General features: G+C 39.7%; 1 protein-coding gene across 7 annotated transcripts in view; it reads left to right on the forward strand.

Annotated features, from left to right (window-relative positions):
• The window catches only part of VPS13B (vacuolar protein sorting 13 homolog B), a 746,502-nt gene that overhangs the window by 648,597 nt on the left and 78,865 nt on the right, over positions 1 to 19,040 (forward strand). For all 7 annotated transcript variants that reach the window (XM_025870900.2, XM_073893015.1, XM_073893019.1 and 4 more), the window contains 3 exons: positions 3,538 to 3,719; positions 4,971 to 5,320; positions 10,746 to 10,907. In XM_025870900.2, the coding sequence (XP_025726685.1) occupies positions 3,538 to 3,719; positions 4,971 to 5,320; positions 10,746 to 10,907 (694 nt within the window). The remainder of the gene's footprint in view (positions 1 to 3,537; positions 3,720 to 4,970; positions 5,321 to 10,745; positions 10,908 to 19,040) is intronic.

Below are 19,040 nucleotides of genomic sequence, written 5' to 3' on the forward strand. Positions count from 1 at the left end.
CCCTGTTTACCAGCCAGAAAAAGAGGGATGGCATTTTTTTCTGTTAATGAGTGTTAGATATTATACTGAACAGTTCGTATGCAGCATCTCCTTTAATACTCAGAGTTGTTCAATTACTGTACTCATTTTACAGATGGAAAAAAATGAGATTTAGCCAGGTGGTAATACAATTTGCTGAAGGTTATAATATAAATGATAGAAATGCAAGTATCTTCACTAGGGTCTTTTACCCAGTTATTCTCTGCTTAATCTCTCTGCTGTATTTTGCTGTATTATAAAAGCCTTCTTACTATGGAGAGATCCAGAGAAAAGCTCAAGCCTTCATCAGTTAAGTCAGATTGTTGGGTACCTGCGCTGCTATAGGGGTTCACCTGAGAATGGCACCAGGAGTGAATCTTCAAGGATTGTGCCAGGGTCCCAGCAGTGCCTATTAATCAATCAAAACACAGACTTACTAAGATACTCGTTTAAAGAGTTGATACCCATCTATAGGCACCCCCCTATAGGACAGTTGGTAAGTTACCTTTCAGCTAAAATGCAGATATGGATATGTAAAATTCCTGCCATATTTTCTACTTTTTAGAATATTTCCAGGAATTTGAGTTTCCATTAGGATCTTAGGGATAGTTCAGCTAACTACTGAATCTGGAGTTCTGTGTATTATTGTTTGAGAGGTATTACCCCAGGAGTTACCACTTTTACTTTCTTCTCTATTTCTACTGATTACACTTCTCATAAATTATCTTTTTCCTTTTGGCATCTGGATCAGAGTTCATTGTACCTAATTAAGGAAATTATGCAAACATAGCTGCTCTAAGTGTCCCTAGCAGGGTCATCCCTCTCCTATTTATGACTGGTTAGCTCTAGTACACTTACATCTTTTTAGTCCTGGTGTAAGAGGTAAGCATATATATGCTGCTTTTAAAATGATATATAATGATGATCAAATTAAGTTGAGTATCGAAAAACTATCATTTTACTGATCAAAATACATTTAAAGTATATTCAGTTTGTATATACCATATTAATTTTGTGATTAAGAAATTTTAATTTTGGTATGACTAATTTTTTAGTAAGTCTGAATTTTTAAATATAGCTTAACTCAACCATTTTAGTTAGGATTTTAAGATTGAAAGAGTATTTCTAACTACTTGAGTCTGTTAACTATATAAGCCAAAAAAATCTCTTTTTAAAAATTTATATGTATATTTAATGTAGGAAGAACTAAAGAATTAATCAGTTTGTTATTAATAAAAATTATAGCACATACTCCTGTTTTAGCAGCCTTTTTCAATATGTTATACTATCTGCTACTCTCCAGATAGAAAAATAAATCTTGGAAAATCAAGAGTGTCAGAAATTGTAGTTGGCAAGAAAAATGCTTCAGATAAACACCTCAAATTGTGTACTCACTGTTTTAAAACTAATCTTATAGAACTCTCGCCTGGATTTTTAATAATATTTTGACTAACATTGTACCCTATTTCTAACAACTTCTGAAAGTAGTTTAAATGTATAAAACACATGTACAACTAATACGTTTTGCTCTTTCTGAATAAATACAAGTTTTAATTTTACCTAGTCGATGAAATCTGTTATTTGTAACTTCACAGATAAATTCCTAGAAGGCTATTTAAATTAACATGCCCATTTATAGAAGCTTTAGAATATACTTAGATGCATTCCTTGCACATAACATTTAATCAGTAACAAATTGCCCCAGAGTTTGTATTTTCTTTGTAGGCACTGGAGATTTACTAACACTGCAGTAAATACTACTATATAACTATAAACTTCTTAAAATTGTAATACTCAATAAACGTGTTGGAATGCTCCTAGCTTTCATTTTCACCAGGCTTTTCACAACCTCTTTCAAAACTTAGCTGAAGATTCACACTCTGACAATCCCCCGTGATGCACCTCACGCCATCCTGAGTTCCTCTTCTGTTTCTACTCTGGCAGCACTTCCAACCTTCCTGTACCTGGGTGGTTGTTCTGTTTGATGATGTTTCTAAATGTCTACGTATTTTATATCATCGATTAGATGGTGATATAAAACCAAGGATTTATTTCCTTAGTTTTTCTTGTCATAGTTCTCCCTAGGATACTGTAAATCAGTGTTTCTTCTCTAGGCCCCTCAGGGACTTGGAAGCCAGGCTCCCATAGCTCTAGAACAAATTTCGGATTTGGAAAGAAGAAGGCAGAGGATGATGAGAGAGAATGGGGCAGCATCTACTCAGTGATCTGCAGTCACCATAATGTCCCTTGCGCCATCCCACTCCCCAGTTCCCATGATGCCTCTGCCAGCACTGATGCAAGGCAGCTAGGCAGCATGTTTCACACGCACATCAGCAGCTGCCACGTACCAGCTTCTTCCCTCCTACCGATGCCTTCACTGTTCCTTTTAATGAGATTTTACTTGTTTAAAATGGTGGTAGGAGGATGGGCAAGTGAATAGAGGACTCATGCAGTGTAAGTGTCCATGGGACCTTGGTTCTTCTGGACATGGTCATAACTTTTATGGCACCTAGTATAGTATTTAGTGAGTCTCCAATAAAGAGGATTGACTAACTCATGGCCCTATGGATATGGACAATCTGGAAAAGTAAAACAAAGTGAAACATTTTATGATGATGCTGAAAGTATTGGGTTTTTTTTATTTTTTTTTATTTTTTATGTTATGTTAATCACCATACATTACATCATTAGTTTTTGATGTAGCATTCCATGATTCATTGTTTGCGTATTGGGTTTTTATTTTTTTTTAATATTTTATTTATTTATTTGAGAGAGCGAGAATGAGAGAGAGAGAGCATATGAGAGGGGGGAGGGTCAGAGGGAGAAGCAGACTCCCCGCAGAGCAGGGAGCCCGATGCGGGACTCGATCCCGGGACTCCAGGATCACGACCCGAGCCGAAGGCAGTCGCTCAACCAACTGAGCCACCCAGGCGCCCCTGCGTATTGGGTTTTTGTTTTTTTTTTAAGATTTTATTTATTTATTTGAGAGAGAGAATGAGAGAGAGAGAGCACATGAGAGGGGGGAGGGTCAGAGGGAGAAGCAGACTCCCTGCTGAGCAGGGAGCCTGATGCGGGACTCGATCCCGGGACCCCAGGATCATGACCTGAGCCGAAGGCAGTCGCTTAACCAACTGAGCCACCCAGGTGCCCCTGTATTGGGTTTTTAAACAGCAGAGTCATACTCCAAATTGTGTTGGTCTTAAACTAATAGAACAAGTTGTCCATAAATTGCATGAGATGAAGATGGAAGAAAATTGGGTTGGAAGTAGGTCAACACGACCTGGGGTTTGAGGCATCCTTTGAAATTTTTCTGCTAATGACTTACAGACAATAATCAACATGAACTTAATTTTTAAAAAACAACTAGTTTGTGTGAGTCAATACAGAAGATTTCATGATAATATATTAACTATAGGATTATGGGTGCTAGCTTTAAAAACCCTTATTGAAAAACATTTTACTTGTACGGTATTGGGAAATCTAGGTCATTGATCTTCTTTTATTATTTATTTCCCATAGCTCTGCAAGTGAATCTGGTTCTCAAAGCACTTGTGACCAACTTGTAACTCCAACAGCCCTGGCTGCCTGTACCAGAGTCGACTCCTGTTTTACCCCATGGTTTGTCCCGTCTCTTTGCCTTTCCTTCCAGTTTGCTCACCTGGAGTTCCATCTTTGTCATCACCTTGATCAACTAGGCACAGGTATTCTTTCCTTTAGCATCTGAATAGCAACCACTTAATACTTACTGTCTTTCTTGAGTGTTCTCAAGACACATTTTATCAATTTTTGCCCAGAAGTAAAAAGGCGTGGAAGGGTTTTTATTCTGTGTATTGCAGTATTAGTGATGTTTTAAAGTGCTGTGATTGCTAATCACTTCCACCACCCAAAGCTCTTTCCCCCTACTAACTACCACCCATGTGGTGGTGGAATTTTTAGAAGAGGCATTCATTTCCCCTAACAATGAGCACTGGCAAAATTATTCTGAAGCTGACTTCATCTAACAGATGTACCCCTTACTTTTGAACCATCATATGGACCTATAATATAAATTACCAGTACTATTGAACTAGCATGATTTTGCATGCTTCCTAATAAGAATTTTCAAGGAAGTTAGAAAAATTGCAGGTTTTACTGTTATTCCAATTAGGATCTTTTTAAAAGAAATACATCTGTTTCTGTTCTGTGTCCTGAGCTACTACATTAATGATGGATAGATTCCAAAAGTATTCGATATTACCTGATTCCAAAAGCATGAATACATTCTACAAAGGATGGGCAAATTCTCAAGAAATTTAAAGAACTGTCATTTTAACAAGTTGGTAAGGTAGAAGATTAAATTTTCCCACCACCGAAAGTCGTCTTTTATAAATTTGCCAATGTCACATGAATAATTACTCCTAAAAGTCTATACCAAATATTTCCTAGTTAGTACATTTTTATTCAGGTTTTCAACCTAACATGTAATGGAAAAAGGAAAAAAAAATCAGATTTAAAAAATCAGATTAGAACTAAACACAGCTGCTATTAAGCATCTTGCCCTTTCAGCAAAAAATGGAATTTAACCTGCTTTTTCTAACTCTTTTCGAGTCATGTTTTTGTTTTTGAGATTTGGTTGGTAGATACAGAGCATTTCATAAAACTCTCCTTCGATATTTGCCTCCTCTTCATTTTATCTGTTGTCTTCTGTGATCAAATTTTTGTCTGTGAAAGTGAAGGTGAACTTTAGACAATATATGTTTGAGGCATGCTGATTGAACAAAACCATTTTGTTGGCAAATATCAAATGGTAATTCAAATAGTATAACGCCTTCAAGAGAGTGTTTGCATTTATTAAACTGCAAATAGCTAATTCGGTAACCTTTAAAAAGTGAATAATTTAAACGTCATCTCTTTATTTCCATAAAATATTGGCTCATCTCAATTGCTGTTTTTTCCTGTTTGTTTTCCAACAGCTCCGCCACAATACCTACAGCCATTTATTTCCGATAAAAATGTGCCATCTGAACTAGAATACATGATTATTTCCTTCAAAGAACCTCACATGTATCTCCGGCAGTGGAACAATAGTCCTGTGTGTCAGGAGATCCGGTTCTCAGCTCAAGTGGACTGTAAACTTCTCGAGTGCAGAAATGTCACGATGCAAAGCATGGTGAAACCCTTCAGCATCTTCGGGCAGATGGCCATTTCCCGCGACGCGGGAGAAAAGCTGCTTGACTGCACCATTGTAATGGACTCTGTCTTTGTCAACTTTGGGCAACATGTGGTTCATTCTCTAAATACTGCAGTACAAGCTTGGCAACAGGTATGCACATCCTAGAACAGTTTACAGTTTGTCTGCATGTGATCTTTTACTAGGCACTCTATGTTATCACTTCTAATAGTAAGCGAAGCACAAACAAAAATGTGAGAGGATGAAGAATTTGATGGGCATCATAATATTTGGGGTTTTCTCTGTTTAGCAAAGTGATGCATGTTATTTTTAAAAGCTTTGGAGAATATGGGTTCTCTACACATGCATAGGAGACCATGCCCACATTTTTGTGACTAATGTACCACATCTGTGTGGAAAGTAACATATTCCCAGAAATTTTTTCCAAGTATTATGGCTTTCCTTTGCCAAAGCTTCAACTTAGTTATGTATCAGATTGTCTAAGCATCCATTGCAGAAATGAAGAACCTGTGTGAGCTTTGCTGATAGTAAACATTTCATCTTTTCAGAGGGAAAAAGCAGCGAGAAGAAATATGCAAGCCCAACAAGTCTTAGTCTTTCCCCCTATTATGATTCTGCCATTTTTTAATCAGTTAAAGACTCTCAATCGATAATTTTTTCCTTTCATCTCTTGCCAAAAATTAGCCATATCAAACAAGGGGATGAAGTATAAGTCTGTGCTGCACGGCATATTTAAAATGGGGAACCTGTCCATGCCGCTAGCATGAAAATAATTTCACAGAATGTTTGGATAATACTGTGCTCCACAATTTAAGAACAAATCACTTCTGCTTCCACACTGATTTTCAGTATAATACTGTATTTCCATCAAGTTTGTGTTGCTATTAAAGCTGGGACACGCCCCCCACTTCTGTATATACTACCTGCATTTGTGTAGAGCTGGCCCCCCAGGAGAAATGTCCTTCATCCTGTGCTGACCTCATGTGGAGACAGGCGGGTGGGGGTACGGGAGGGGGGCTCTGAGTTCTCTGACTTAAGAATTTTTATGGGAATAAACTCTTTTCTTTATATGCATGAAGACCTATATAAGACTAAGGAATTAATTACCTAACATGGCACTACAATAGCAAAGGGAAAGAAGATAACACATCTGTTTTTTATTTTAAAATTCTTTTTTAAGGGCATTCCATGGTTTTCTTGTTGCAGAGGACATGCGTAAAATAAGAGCTAGTGTGATCTAAATCTTTGCAGCTGGTTCGAATAGTGATGTGAAAAAAACCTCCATGGCTCCAATTTCTGTTTTTTGTCATATTTTGAACAATGAATTTAATAAAAAACAAACCTAGAAAATATAAAAGAGTCATTGATAGAGCATTTAAACCCAGGATATTTTTGTCTTGGTATCAGGGCCATTCTAAGAGGACTCATGTGTAGCAACTACTGCAAAATGGCCTTCAGAAATATCAGTTTCCTCCCAGGGTAAAAATATTCTCTTAGACACAGCTATACATATAAATAAAATACGGTGCATAAATATTTAAATGTTTTAAACCACATCAGAGTGTCAATGACTGACTGGCTAACACAGTGCCTTGAAGGAATATTCTGAGTTTTTTTAAAAAATGGAATTGTATACTTGATTAAGTAGAGCCATATGTCACGTAGCATATTGCTGACAGGTACATTCTATGAATAGTTGATTCTGATTTATACAGGGATTTGGCAATGTTAACATGAGCCACAAGAGGATATACTTCTGTAATTGTTGCTGTAATTTTCTTGTTTCCTCCCATGTCAAGGGTACTTGCCACCAAGTTTTAATGTGGTAGGCATCTAACCCTATGCATTCTAAAGTAAATACAAAAACGCACTACTTTGAAATTAACGAACATTTGACATTGAAATGGGTTTGTAGAGGGTTATTAAGTTCATTGTTTCTAAGATGTTCTGAATGTGGTTTATTCCCTTAGTGGGGAAGATTAGTTTCCTAAGCTTGGAAGTTATTGTGTGTACAGTGCTCATATGCAATCTAATTATTGCCAATGAGAAATATGAATTTAATAAGCAAGATAAGTTATTCAAGTTTTCTGCATACTTTTATTGGATTCATATCTGAGACAAGTCATTTGTATCCAGTGTGGATGGACTAGACAGTTGAAGCATGAAACAATTTGACCTTTCACCTTTAGGTCACAAGCTCAAGATTAACAGAAGCCTTCATCAGTGTCTGATTTCTCTGGCCATAGTTTTTTTTTTCTCTTTTGCACATGATTAATGTTTTGTGAAACCAGATTAAGGACGCAAAATGCCACTTGCAATTTGCTTTATATTTCAATGCCATATCCCCACATTGGGACAAAATAACATGTAAAGGGGATTTTTATTTAAAAAATGAAGGTCTTGCTCATGTGTCTTATCTTACACCAGAATGATGTCTGTCTCTGTTTAATTGCAAATGCCTGTACAACACTCCAGCCCAAATCCTAAATGTAAATAAGCCATCTTTTAATTACAAATCTGAGTCAGGATCCTGCAACTTAGACTATATGATGTCATATAAAATGTGTATGAACTGTTTTTATAATACACCAGAATTTAAGACACTCCAAGAAATGCTTAAACTTATTACGGTTATAATGAACTCCACAGATGAAGGAATAGTAGAGAAACAGTTCTCTGAGGACTTTGAGTATTCTTTAGAAAAATGTAAACAACCCCCTTGTGTTCTTTCATTTACATTTTTCTAAAACACTCATCATTTATTAAAGGTCAGTTTTTGGAGATGAGGAAAGTAATATTTTTTTTTCCCTACTCAAGTCCCATCTGGTAACTTAACCTCTCTGTTACCAGGAGATTGATCCCGATTTATTATGAAAACTGAATTTCAGTCTCAGGACATCTAACTGGGAGTTTGGAATAATATCCCTTTTTCCATGTTTGCACTCTTGGACCTAAAGGAGAGAAAAATGTTTATAAGGAGAGTAGTTTATGTTGATTATATAATGGCAAATGGAAAAATCTCATGAAAATAATTATACACTGTGACTCCAGTTTGATTAAAGGTTTATAAACCTTTAAGTATGTAAGACATATAAGATAGGATTAGATAGGATAGACTGGAGTAGAAACAGGCAGGACACTTTGAAGAGAAAAATTGCTAGAACAAAATCCACCAAAATATTAACAGCAGTTCTTTGAGTGTAAAATTAGAGACTTAAAAAAAATACATACTTCCTATATTTTCTAATTTTTCTACTGTGAACATGTATTCACTTATAATTCTAAAAATTAAATTTACTCATGTATTTGTTTCATAAGTGTTTATCGAGTCCTTATGTGTCAGGCATTATGCTGAGTACTGGAGATAAACCGGAAAATAACACAGACCTGGTTCCTGCCCTCATGCAGCATGGACTCTAGCGATGGAGACAGGAGGAACCCAGAATCAAACAAATAATTTCTTAGTCCCAGGAGGGAAAGTGAAATAGTAGAGTGTGATGTGAGCATAAAATAGGGGGATGTGACCTGCTCTGGGGGTGCTCCCAGAAGGCTCCTCAGAAGAAGTGACCTGAAAATGGGAACCTGAGTGTAAGTAGAAAGAAGTTAGTCAAGTGTGAAGGAAAAAAGGTCCAAGCAAGGGAAAGGCACTGAGGCAGGAAGGAGTTAGATGTGTTGAATGACTTGAAAGGGGGCCAGTGCGACGTTGGAGGAGCAGGAAAGAGCTCGCAGGGTTCGGGCGGGGCAAGCCAGTGGAGAGTGGCTCAGGGTGCGGTGGGGTCGGATCAGGCAGGACGTTCAACCCCACTGGGAGTCAAGCTTTGAAATCATAGCTCATGATTAAAAGCCACAGCGTAGGGGTGCCTGGGTGGCTCAGTTGGTTAAGCGACTGCCTTCGGCTCAGGTCATGATCCTGGAGTCCCAGGATCGAGTCCCACATCAGACTCCCTGCTCGGCAGGGAGTCTGCTTCTCCCTCTGACCCTCTCCCCTCTCATGCTCTCTTTCTCTCTCTCTCACACGTAAGTAAACAAAATCTTTAAAAAAAAAAAAAAAAAGCCACAGCATAGAGTGTGGCAGACAACAGGTAATTTTTGCTTGTAAGTACTTCGGTCTCTCTTAACCCAAGACTCATTTTTGTGATTAGTGTGGCTGTCAAGCAAGGTTCCGCTCCATGAGAATAGGGAGGTTGGTGAGAATCGATGAATGACAGAGTGAGGAGTCCCCGAGGGTATTTAGAAGAATGAGGTGTTTCAGGGCCTCTCCACCAGCTGCAGCCAGAAAGCACTGCGCATCTACTGAGGGGGCCCTGTGCATGACTAGGAGTGGATCCTGCCCCCCAGGACACCTGTTCTGGATGAGGTTCTAGGTCAGGTCTTGGTCCAGGCTGGATTCCAGCTACTTTTGTCCTTAGACTTCTCAGGCCTCATAATCACTTAAATCACTGTCCTTGTGAGTTATGTGTCCCCTTTTACTCTCCCTCCCCTTGGGAAAATGGCAAGTGACCAAGAGTGCCATTGTGACATTTAGCTCTACAACGAGGAAATAGAGGCCACCAGAAGTATCAGTTACGGTTACCTCCCACTGTCTGCAAATTGATCGGCTAATTAATATTTTTTTCTTGCATTCTCAACTTGAGCATCTTTTTAACTATTCATTTACCAAAAGTATGTTTATTATTTTTTAAGCCATTAACTAACCGAGTGATAGAAGAGGAAACACAGAAATGCTCTGTCACTTTGTCAGTGTTTGGATATAACAGCAACCGATGGAGACACTCTTAAGTTGAGAAGGGAGGTCTCAAGACAGGAACATAGTACTAACTTGTTGAGCCTCAGCAGATGAATGGGAGACATGAGCTGATGGATGACTATTAGCTGACACAGACACCAACTGTTTTTCAACGCACATTATCTCTCTTGAAAACTGCAGCTTGGCTTACACTGACTCCAGAGCTGGTCTGTTTTATGTGTTCAGCCTCTTAACAATAGAGGGAAAGTTACGGTTTTATTTACATCTCTCCCTGAGCAGATTTACACACACACGCGCGTGCACACACACACACACACACACACACACACACATCCACCCTCCCCCTTAAGGGATCTGGGGATGTATTACCTAAATGATCCTTACTTTCTGTAGGGTACAAACTGTGGCTTTGGTAATTGGTCTTGATTGTCGAGTTTAGAAGGCCAGGAACATGGTAATTCTAGCCTCCAGTACTCTGCTCAAAAACGTGCACTACTCAGTGCAGCATTCTTTGTAGCATGTTAATTTGTTTTAAAATGTTAAAAGTTTGAGGGATCTCATTGTTCTCTTACTCTTCTGTGCGTATGATTTATTTTGCAGGAGTATAAATCAAAACATATTCTTGGAACATCGAAGATCTCTTTAAGGTATTTTTTGGTGCGTCTCCTGGAAATACAGAATACTTTGTATACCAGAGCTAATGACAACAGATCTTGTAGTGTTTCTGTGTTGTAACAGTCGCCACTGGGCAGACAGCTGCCAAACATCTTGCAATTAATCTGATGCACGTTCGCGTTCTTTTCCTTTCAGAACCAGTGCCCTGAGGTAGAGGAGTTGGTCTTCAGCCATTTTGTGATCTGTAATGACACACAGGAGACACTGCGGTTTGGCCAGGTGGACACTGATGAGAACCTTCTGCTTGCGCGTCTCCACAGTCACCAGTACAGCTGGCGTTCCCACAGATCCCCGCAGGTATTTGAGAGGCAGCCTTACAGGCACAGCAACTGTGACTGTGATGGTTGGGGATTCGTTTATTCTGCATTCGTGTGCCTGTGTCCAGTTATTGCCCTTTTTAAGTCTCCCAAGGAACCCCACAGCGTCGCTGCCCGGAGAGAAACCCAGAAACGTTGAGACATGGGAGCCCAGTGCAGGCCTGCTCCTCCCGGAAGGGGACGGTCTCCTGGCTGGCCCACGTGCTGCGGGGGCCGCTCGGTGTGGCGCTTACGCGGTTGGACTCTAGAACCAAAGCTCGTGGGCTTTGATCCTGGCTCTGTGTAAACCTTGCTTTGCTCTCCGGGCTTCAGTTTTCTCATCTGTACAATGGGGATAATGATAGGACCCATTCTGTAGGCTTCTGAGGACTAAGTGAGTTACTGTGTATAATGGCGCGAGAATAGCGCTCGAGGTACTGTAAGCATTACTTGTTGGCTATTATTATTTATGCATTTGTTCAGATTTTTACCACGTACATACTCTGCCTGGGCACTGGACATGCAAAGACAGGGAAGTCACAGTCCTTGCCCTCCAAGGACAGCTCACAATCTGTGACCAAGGGGGCACTGAGGAAAGACATACCAAAGGATGTCTGTTTTCCAAGTAGTGTAATTCCATTTTCCCGTCACTTTAGATGGGAATAATTAGAGGGATGTGCCCTGCAGGGATAATATGAGGATGAATTAAATACAAAGATGTGGTCTTAAATGAGTAAAAGAAATCCTAGGAAGTCATCTCAGGAATAATGTATTTCTAAAACTCTGGGTAATAAGGAAAGTACTGCTTGTGATTAAAAGAAAGTCATTAGATTAGAGAGCAAGTTTTCCCATCTGGTCTATAGACCAGCTTCAGAATATGTTATGCCCTCGGGGTCCTTCTTGCTTCTCCCCCACCCTGCCCCCCACCCAGTAGCTAGATTCTGATTTCTTGCTTGCTTTTTCATCATACTGCCACAGTACTAGAATAAAATTTGGAAAGATAGACACAGTACATTCTTATTTAAGAATATTTATTTATTTCTAGTAAACCTGACAGGACATTAAAACCACATAAATCCTTTCTTAATAAAACTTCTTAGAAAAATTTCTCCGATGAGATGATGTTGTACTCATCTTTTTAGAGTGAATGGCATGCCCTTGTTTTCTGTTTCTCTGGAGATATTTATGTGTTCTTAAGTGGTTTAGTTGTTTGCCCCTCGTAACATAGTTAAAGGCCAGTTTGTTTGTTTGTTTCAAAATATCTTTTTGGGCTTTTGTCTTATTAATTGCAGAAGTGAGAACATACAGACATGTGGCAAAAAAAAAAAAAAACCTATAATGGCAACCACTCAGAGACAACCCATGTTAATACTTGTCATATAACCTTTTAGATGTTCAAAAAGTTTCCACAGTAATTGCATTTTCAGCGACAGGAGAAACCTCTGGAAAGGCACAGCCCAGTGTAGCCGTGGCCCTTGGCCACTGCGCCCACACCCACACAGGCTCAGGCCTCTCCCCACAGAAAGCAAAATGCAGGAAGCTTACCTCCCCCACCAGTTGCTTTTTTTTTTTTTTTTTTTTTTTAAGATTTCATTTATTTATTGAGAGAGAGAGAGCGAGAAAGAGAGTACAAGCAGGGGGAGCTGCAGGCAGAGGGAAAGGGAGAAGCAGCCTTCCCGCTGAGCAGGGAGCCCGATGCGGGGCTCGATCACAGGACCCGATCACAGGACCCTGGAATCACGACCTGAGCCGAAGGCAGACGCTTAACGACTGAGCCACCCAAGCCCCTACCACCAGTTGCTTTAAGAGGCACAGACCACCATGGCCCTTGGTGACCCTCAAGATTCCCAGATACTGGGGACGCCTGGGTGGCTCAGTCAGTTAAGCGTCTGCCTTCGGCTCAGGTCATGATTGCAGGGTCCTGGGATCGAGCCCCGCATCGGGCTCCCAGCTCAGCGGGGAGCCTGCTTCTCCCTCTCCCTCTGCTGTTCCCCCTGCTTGTGCTCTCTCGCTCGCGTGGTCTCTCTCTCAAATAAATAAAATCTTAAAACAAAAAGGTTCCTGGATGAGAGGGGTGATGATAAGAGCTCAGGGCTGTGGAGGAACAGGAGTCTTCATGTTACGGACATGTGTCTGGGTGGGAAGGAAAGCACCAGGAAAGAAACATGGCTGACCGTTGCCAGCACGACACCTTCATATTTTACCCTTTTGCCTGTTTTCAAGGTCTTCTTGTATTTGTTACTAGTTTGGTTTTCACAATATCCATGTGTGGTGTGTGTTATTTGTTATGCAAGTTATAAATAAGGAGACAAATGGAAATGTTAAGCTGAGATGGGTGGTAGAGTTGGGACTGAATTCCATATCTTTTGATTCTCAATAGAATGTTATTTCTACGGCATTGTCCAGCTCTCCTAGGTTTGGGCTGCATGATTTGTCTATTAGAATAGCCAAGCTGTGAGGTTTCGAGAGATAGGCTGAGAATCGCTGGTCTAATACTCCATATTTAAAGCTAGACTAATGTGGGATTCTTAGTCCAAGTAAATCCCTTGTAAAGTCTTAATTTTATTACCAAAAATAATAAGCTTTTTATGACAAACCGGACATAAGACAGATAGCTATTAAACTTTTCTTTTTGCTTATAATTTGCAACTGCATTCTCTGGATACAAATTTTAATGAGCTGTAGTCATTAGAATCTTCAGGCTAAAACTTAGATCAGCTTTGTTTAAAAAAAAGAAAATGATGTCTCTCTACAAAACTCCATAGGTTGAAGAAAGTGTATTTTAGAACCCTCTGAAACCAGAAGTCTTAATGGGCCCAGAGCATCTTCATGGAATTCCTTGCATCCACAATTGCAAATTCTGTTGTGCTCTAATAAGAGGTTACATCTGAGGATCAAAAAACTAGCCACTTAGCTTCAGACTGCACCTGGAGGTAGTCATAGACTTGCAATTGAGCAAACTGTTGCTTTTTCCAGACTCCACGTCATGTCCTGCGTTGCCCAGCAGGCTTGGTTTTAGGAACATTTGTGTCTGCATGTTTATGCTACCTTGGGTGTTAGTCAATTCATAGTCTCAGGGAGGATTTCCAGAGTTCATAGAACTTCACTCCACTAAACAATGTAGCTTATATTGCAGAGATCAAGAAAGTGGCAAGGACAGCTGGAAAGGTTTCAAAGAGGTCAGCATATCTTAGAACCACACAGGAGGTTGCTAACAACAGTAAGTCCCAATAGGATGGGAAGAAACATGGACACACCAATTCCAGAAATCCAAAGCTGATTTTAAAATTGAAAAGTTGTAAACTCTCCTTATAGTTTTTAACACGTGCTCTGAGGCAAAATCCACTAAATGCTGGTATCCCACAACTGTTGCTTGCCTAAACAAACAAAGGAAGAACAAAACTAATTCCTAGGGAATAGTTGAACATATTCAGCCACACAATCATATATGCCACCACAAACGGCCCTCAAATATCCCAGTTCAGTAGACTTCACATGAAGTTGGATGAGAACAGTAACTAGCAAAGGACTGGTCTTTAAAGAAGTGCTTCATATTGTATAAAGATGAATCTAAGGACTATAAGTGTGAGTTTATGGTATCTTTCCCCAGAATATGGGTAGTAGGTGCAGCTTAGGGTCAAGGAAGGTTTTGTTTAATGTAGCCAAACTGAATATGGGGACACTTCCATCAACCAGTAGGATTTGTGTAAAGGCTGTTCGAGGTGACTTCCTTTCCTGGTTAATAGAGAGCACTGTTGGCGAATTAAACTTGAAATAGGAATGCCTCTACCTTGTATGCCTCTACCTCATACCTTTTGTATGCAAAAGGAATTGCATGTGCTTTAATCCTCAAAACATGCACAATTTATAGATTATACATTTTTTTAGAATTGCAGAATTCCAACTACCAGTGACTTAATTTCAGTAATCAAACCATCTAGCAAGGTGAAAATGGGCTCTAGACAGAGCTATAGAAAATAATAAAATATTGCTCCAAAATGGACATAAGTTTCATAAGCTCATGAAAAATGGCAAATATTTTAAAATGCAAAATGTAACAAGGTAAGAATTTTGAAGAGCAGCAGAGCATCTGGGACATACTCATTAAAGTAGTCAGATTTAGTGAAGAAAATAGAAAATCGTATATTACTCCAAGGCAGAGGTTGGCAGACTTTCTGTGTAGGGCCGCATAGTCCATATTTTAGGCTTTTGGGGCCTTCCTGTCTCTCTCACAGCTATTCCTCTCTGCACAAAAGCAGCCATAATGAAAAATGTGGCTGTGTTCCAATAAAACTTCATTTATAGACTATGAAATTTGAATTTCAGTAACTTTCACACATCACGAAATAGTATTCTAATTTTTTTTGACCATTTAAAAATGTAAAAACCATTTTTAGCTCACAGGCCGTACAAAAATAGGCAGTGCACCCCATTTGGCCCACAAGCCATAGGTTGCCAGTCCTCCTTGGAGACCTCTCTGTTGACAAAACTCAGTAGACTAAAGGCTTGACATTAAGTTGTTTCACTCTGACCTAAGTGGTATTTCTATCACTTGAACACTTGGCAAAATGTCTCAGAAATGAAGAAGTGACAGGTAATAGTTTAAATCTAACATTTACAACCAACCTGTACTCACCACATAACAGTAAAATATGTTTATTTTACCTCTTCTGGGCTTGTATAGATAGACAGTTCTCCAGTTCACTGTTTGTATGTAAAAATATTTTAAAGTGAGATCTGAGCATGTTTCCTCTTGTCTAAAGGGATAGTAATAGGTTCTGAGTATCTACCTACCTTATGGTGAGTCCAGCCAGTTGTCATTTTCGCTAACTAGACTGTAATTCTCATTCACTTCACTCTTTTCACATCCATTTACATAATGCATATGTATTTACAAATCATAAAGAAAGAGTGACAATATTCCTTATTGTCACGGTCACAGTTTTAAAAATTTAAAAGCAGACTTAGGGAGACGAGGAAATATTCTATGTTGGCAAAACTGTTTAAAGTGATAAATTTCTCAGGTGTTTGCCTCTGCTATTATATGGCACATGGCGTGCATGTTAAGGTTTGTTTAGAAGATGCAAATGGAATTAATACTTCCTTTCTAGAAAGCAATTTAATAAGCACAAAAGCCATTAAAATGGTCTTAGCCTTTGATTTAGTAAATCCCCTACTGGTAATCTACTCTCAGGAAATAATCCAAATTAAAACAAAAGTTTATACACAAAAAATGTTTATCACAGTTTTCTCTATAGTATCAATTAAAAACCAAAATGTTCACTTTTAAGGCTATAGTTGAGTAAAATCTAACATATCTGAATGATAAACAACTGTCAGACCTTCACATTTTTTACACAGAAAGAGGAAGTGCTACCATATCCTATCAGTCAGAAAACAGAATATAAAATTATATATATGATCTTAGCAGTATAAGAGCAAAATGCATAGAAAATGCTGGAAGGAGATATATCAAAATGTTGCCAGTGGTTGCATCTGAGTACTAGGGTAAGACGACATGTTTCCACTTGATTACATTTTTATATAGGTCTCAACTTTTTAAAATAAGGGCTATAGATTATGAAAGCAGAAAGAAATTAAGTGAAAACCCTGAAAAAATTTATAGACAGACTATAAAAGGAATTTCAAACACTAACTGGAAGAGTGGCAAGTGCAATGACTTATCAGTAACAGTTATCTTAATTCTCATATGAACGATTGCAAGTTCCTCTCAAATACTCTCTTAGTTACAGCTTTGCCCCGCTCCAGTGTATCTTGCAGACTACATTTCAAGGAACTTCCCTGAATAATGCTTTAACTATTACAGTTTCCTGTCCAAAAATCTTCATAGCCTTTCATCATCTATTAAATATCCAAATTATCTGGCATCCAAGGCCTGACTCAGTCACTCACAAGCCCTCCTGTCTGCCATTATTCCCCTCTAGCAGCTGATTTAGTCTCCCAACCTCCCATTCAGTTTTAGTCCATAAATGTTCATTTATTGTGACCTCTTGTGTGTAATTAAATATGTTCATTTTTTTGTAAAGAACTTACTGTCTAATGAGGGAGTCCGAAAAGTAAACAGATTTTTAGGGACATGATCAGTATCTATCAGGACATTATTGCAGTAATTCAAGACAGGGGGAAATGACGGGTAACTGAATTAAAATACGAACCATAAGGAAGAAAAGTGAGAGAATCAGGAAGTACAGTCCATTGCTTCTGGATATGGGCAAGGTCTTGATGGGAGCTCAAAGAAAATGTTTCCAAATTAACATTAGGATGAGAATCTGGCAAGGCTTGCCGGTAGAAGGGATATTTGTGTGGAAGCTTAATGTTTAAGTAAGAGTTAGGCCAATGAAGTGAGGGTGGTGGTGGTGGTGGTCCAGATAAAGGAATCAGCGTGTGTGAAAGCTGCAGAGGCAGGACACAGCGTGGTCTGGTAGGACAACTTGCCTGATTTGACTAGAGAGGACACGTGTGAAACCGCAGAATGGGAAAGTAGGTAGGAGCCCTTGTGTGCTGCGCTAAGCAGCTTTAATGCTGTCTTGAGGCGGTGGTAACACCAAGGCAGGAGCAACTAAGTACTTGAAGAGGTCGAAGTTGGCTTTCCACAGAGGCTTGGTTAGAAGGATGAGTAGAAGTTGGCCCAGTGAAGAGTAGTGGAGGAAGCACATGAGGCAGAACCAGGAAGATATATTTATCTATATCATAAGTAGCATGTCATGTTCAAGGGTATTCAGATTTTGTTCAAAATAACTCACGCGTAAAAATTGTGTGCCCCGCTGAAGAGATGTGTGTTGGTAACTGGCTCTTGGCCGGTGGTGTGGGAAGCCCTGATATGTCGGGCTGGCTAATTTTAATGGTGTGAATACTCCCAACATAGCTGCTCTCAAGCTACCAGTGATTCAACAACTGGCTCGCAAAATTCCTGAATGTTCAGCAGCTCTTTTTCACAAATGAGTGTGAGCCAACTCCAGCACACCACTATTCGGAGGGTTTGCGTTCTGAAGAGCCTGGCAGTCCATTTGAGGAGATCCACCTGGATGTGCTGGGCGACTTTTGCCTACGGAAGGGCTTTCAGTAGAGGGGTCACAGGATCCCAGCTGCATCCTGGAAAGATCCCTGTGGTGTAGTTGAAAGGTAGTCTTGAGGAGATGGAGGATGCAAGCAGGGAGTAGTGGGGACCTGGCTGCAGAGCCAGGAGTGACAGAGGTGACAGCCACTGAGCCAAGACAGAAGAAAAGTCACCACTTGGTGTAAATGCCTAGCAGACTCACCCTTCTCTGAATAAATGCTATAAATTCTGAGCAGAACACAAAACGAACTACTTCTGAAGACTGAACAAAGGCAGGCAGATTTTGGAGAGGAATCAAAACTTTGAGCAAGTGACCTGCTGAGTGAATTCCCCGTTTTTTTCTGGCTGTGCCTTGACGGCAACTGCAGTTGCTTCAGTGCGGGGGTAGCCCAGCATCTTCCTGGCCCCACGTAGCAGGGGAAAGAGGCCACCAAGGCTGCTGGAGAATGAGGAGAAAACCTTAGGCAGGGGGAAGCCAGAAAGCAGGAAAATAATTTGGCCCAACTGTCCACTGACTGCGGAAGCACATGTGCCTGGGGAAAACCAGAAGCAGCCTGTACCCAAGGCTTAAAGAATGTAACGAATCCGAGCTGCCGCTCCCCCAGGTGTGAGAGTTTTCCGTTTGAGTCTAAACAAATTGGGTACTTGTTAAATCAAATACACTAACACTTTGGAACAATTATAAGAAAATCCAGAGTTCTCACAATAAAACCTTGACAGTGTCCATAATATAAACCAAAATTATTCAACAAATCTCAGGAATCTCCAAAAAAAAGGAATTCAATTTCAAGAGAAAGATAATTAACAGATGTCAACACCGAGTATGACCCAGAGGTTAGAATGACCATATACTTTAAAGCAACTATAACACAGGGGAAGGTATTTTACAGATGTAATTAAGGTCCCAAATTAGTTGATTTTTAATTAATCAAAAAGGAAACTATTTTGTGGACCTCACTGAATCAGATAAAACCCTAAAAGAGGGGGTGGCCCTTTTGTGAGGAGAGAGAGAGACACATATGCCCCTGCTGGCGTTGAAGAAGCAAACTGTTGGGT

Source organism: Callorhinus ursinus, unplaced genomic scaffold (genome assembly GCF_003265705.2).
Source record: "Callorhinus ursinus isolate GAN/ISIS: 27379988/994484 unplaced genomic scaffold, GSC_fseal_2.0 scaffold5, whole genome shotgun sequence".
In the NCBI taxonomy this organism is placed as follows: Eukaryota; Metazoa; Chordata; class Mammalia; order Carnivora; family Otariidae; genus Callorhinus; species Callorhinus ursinus.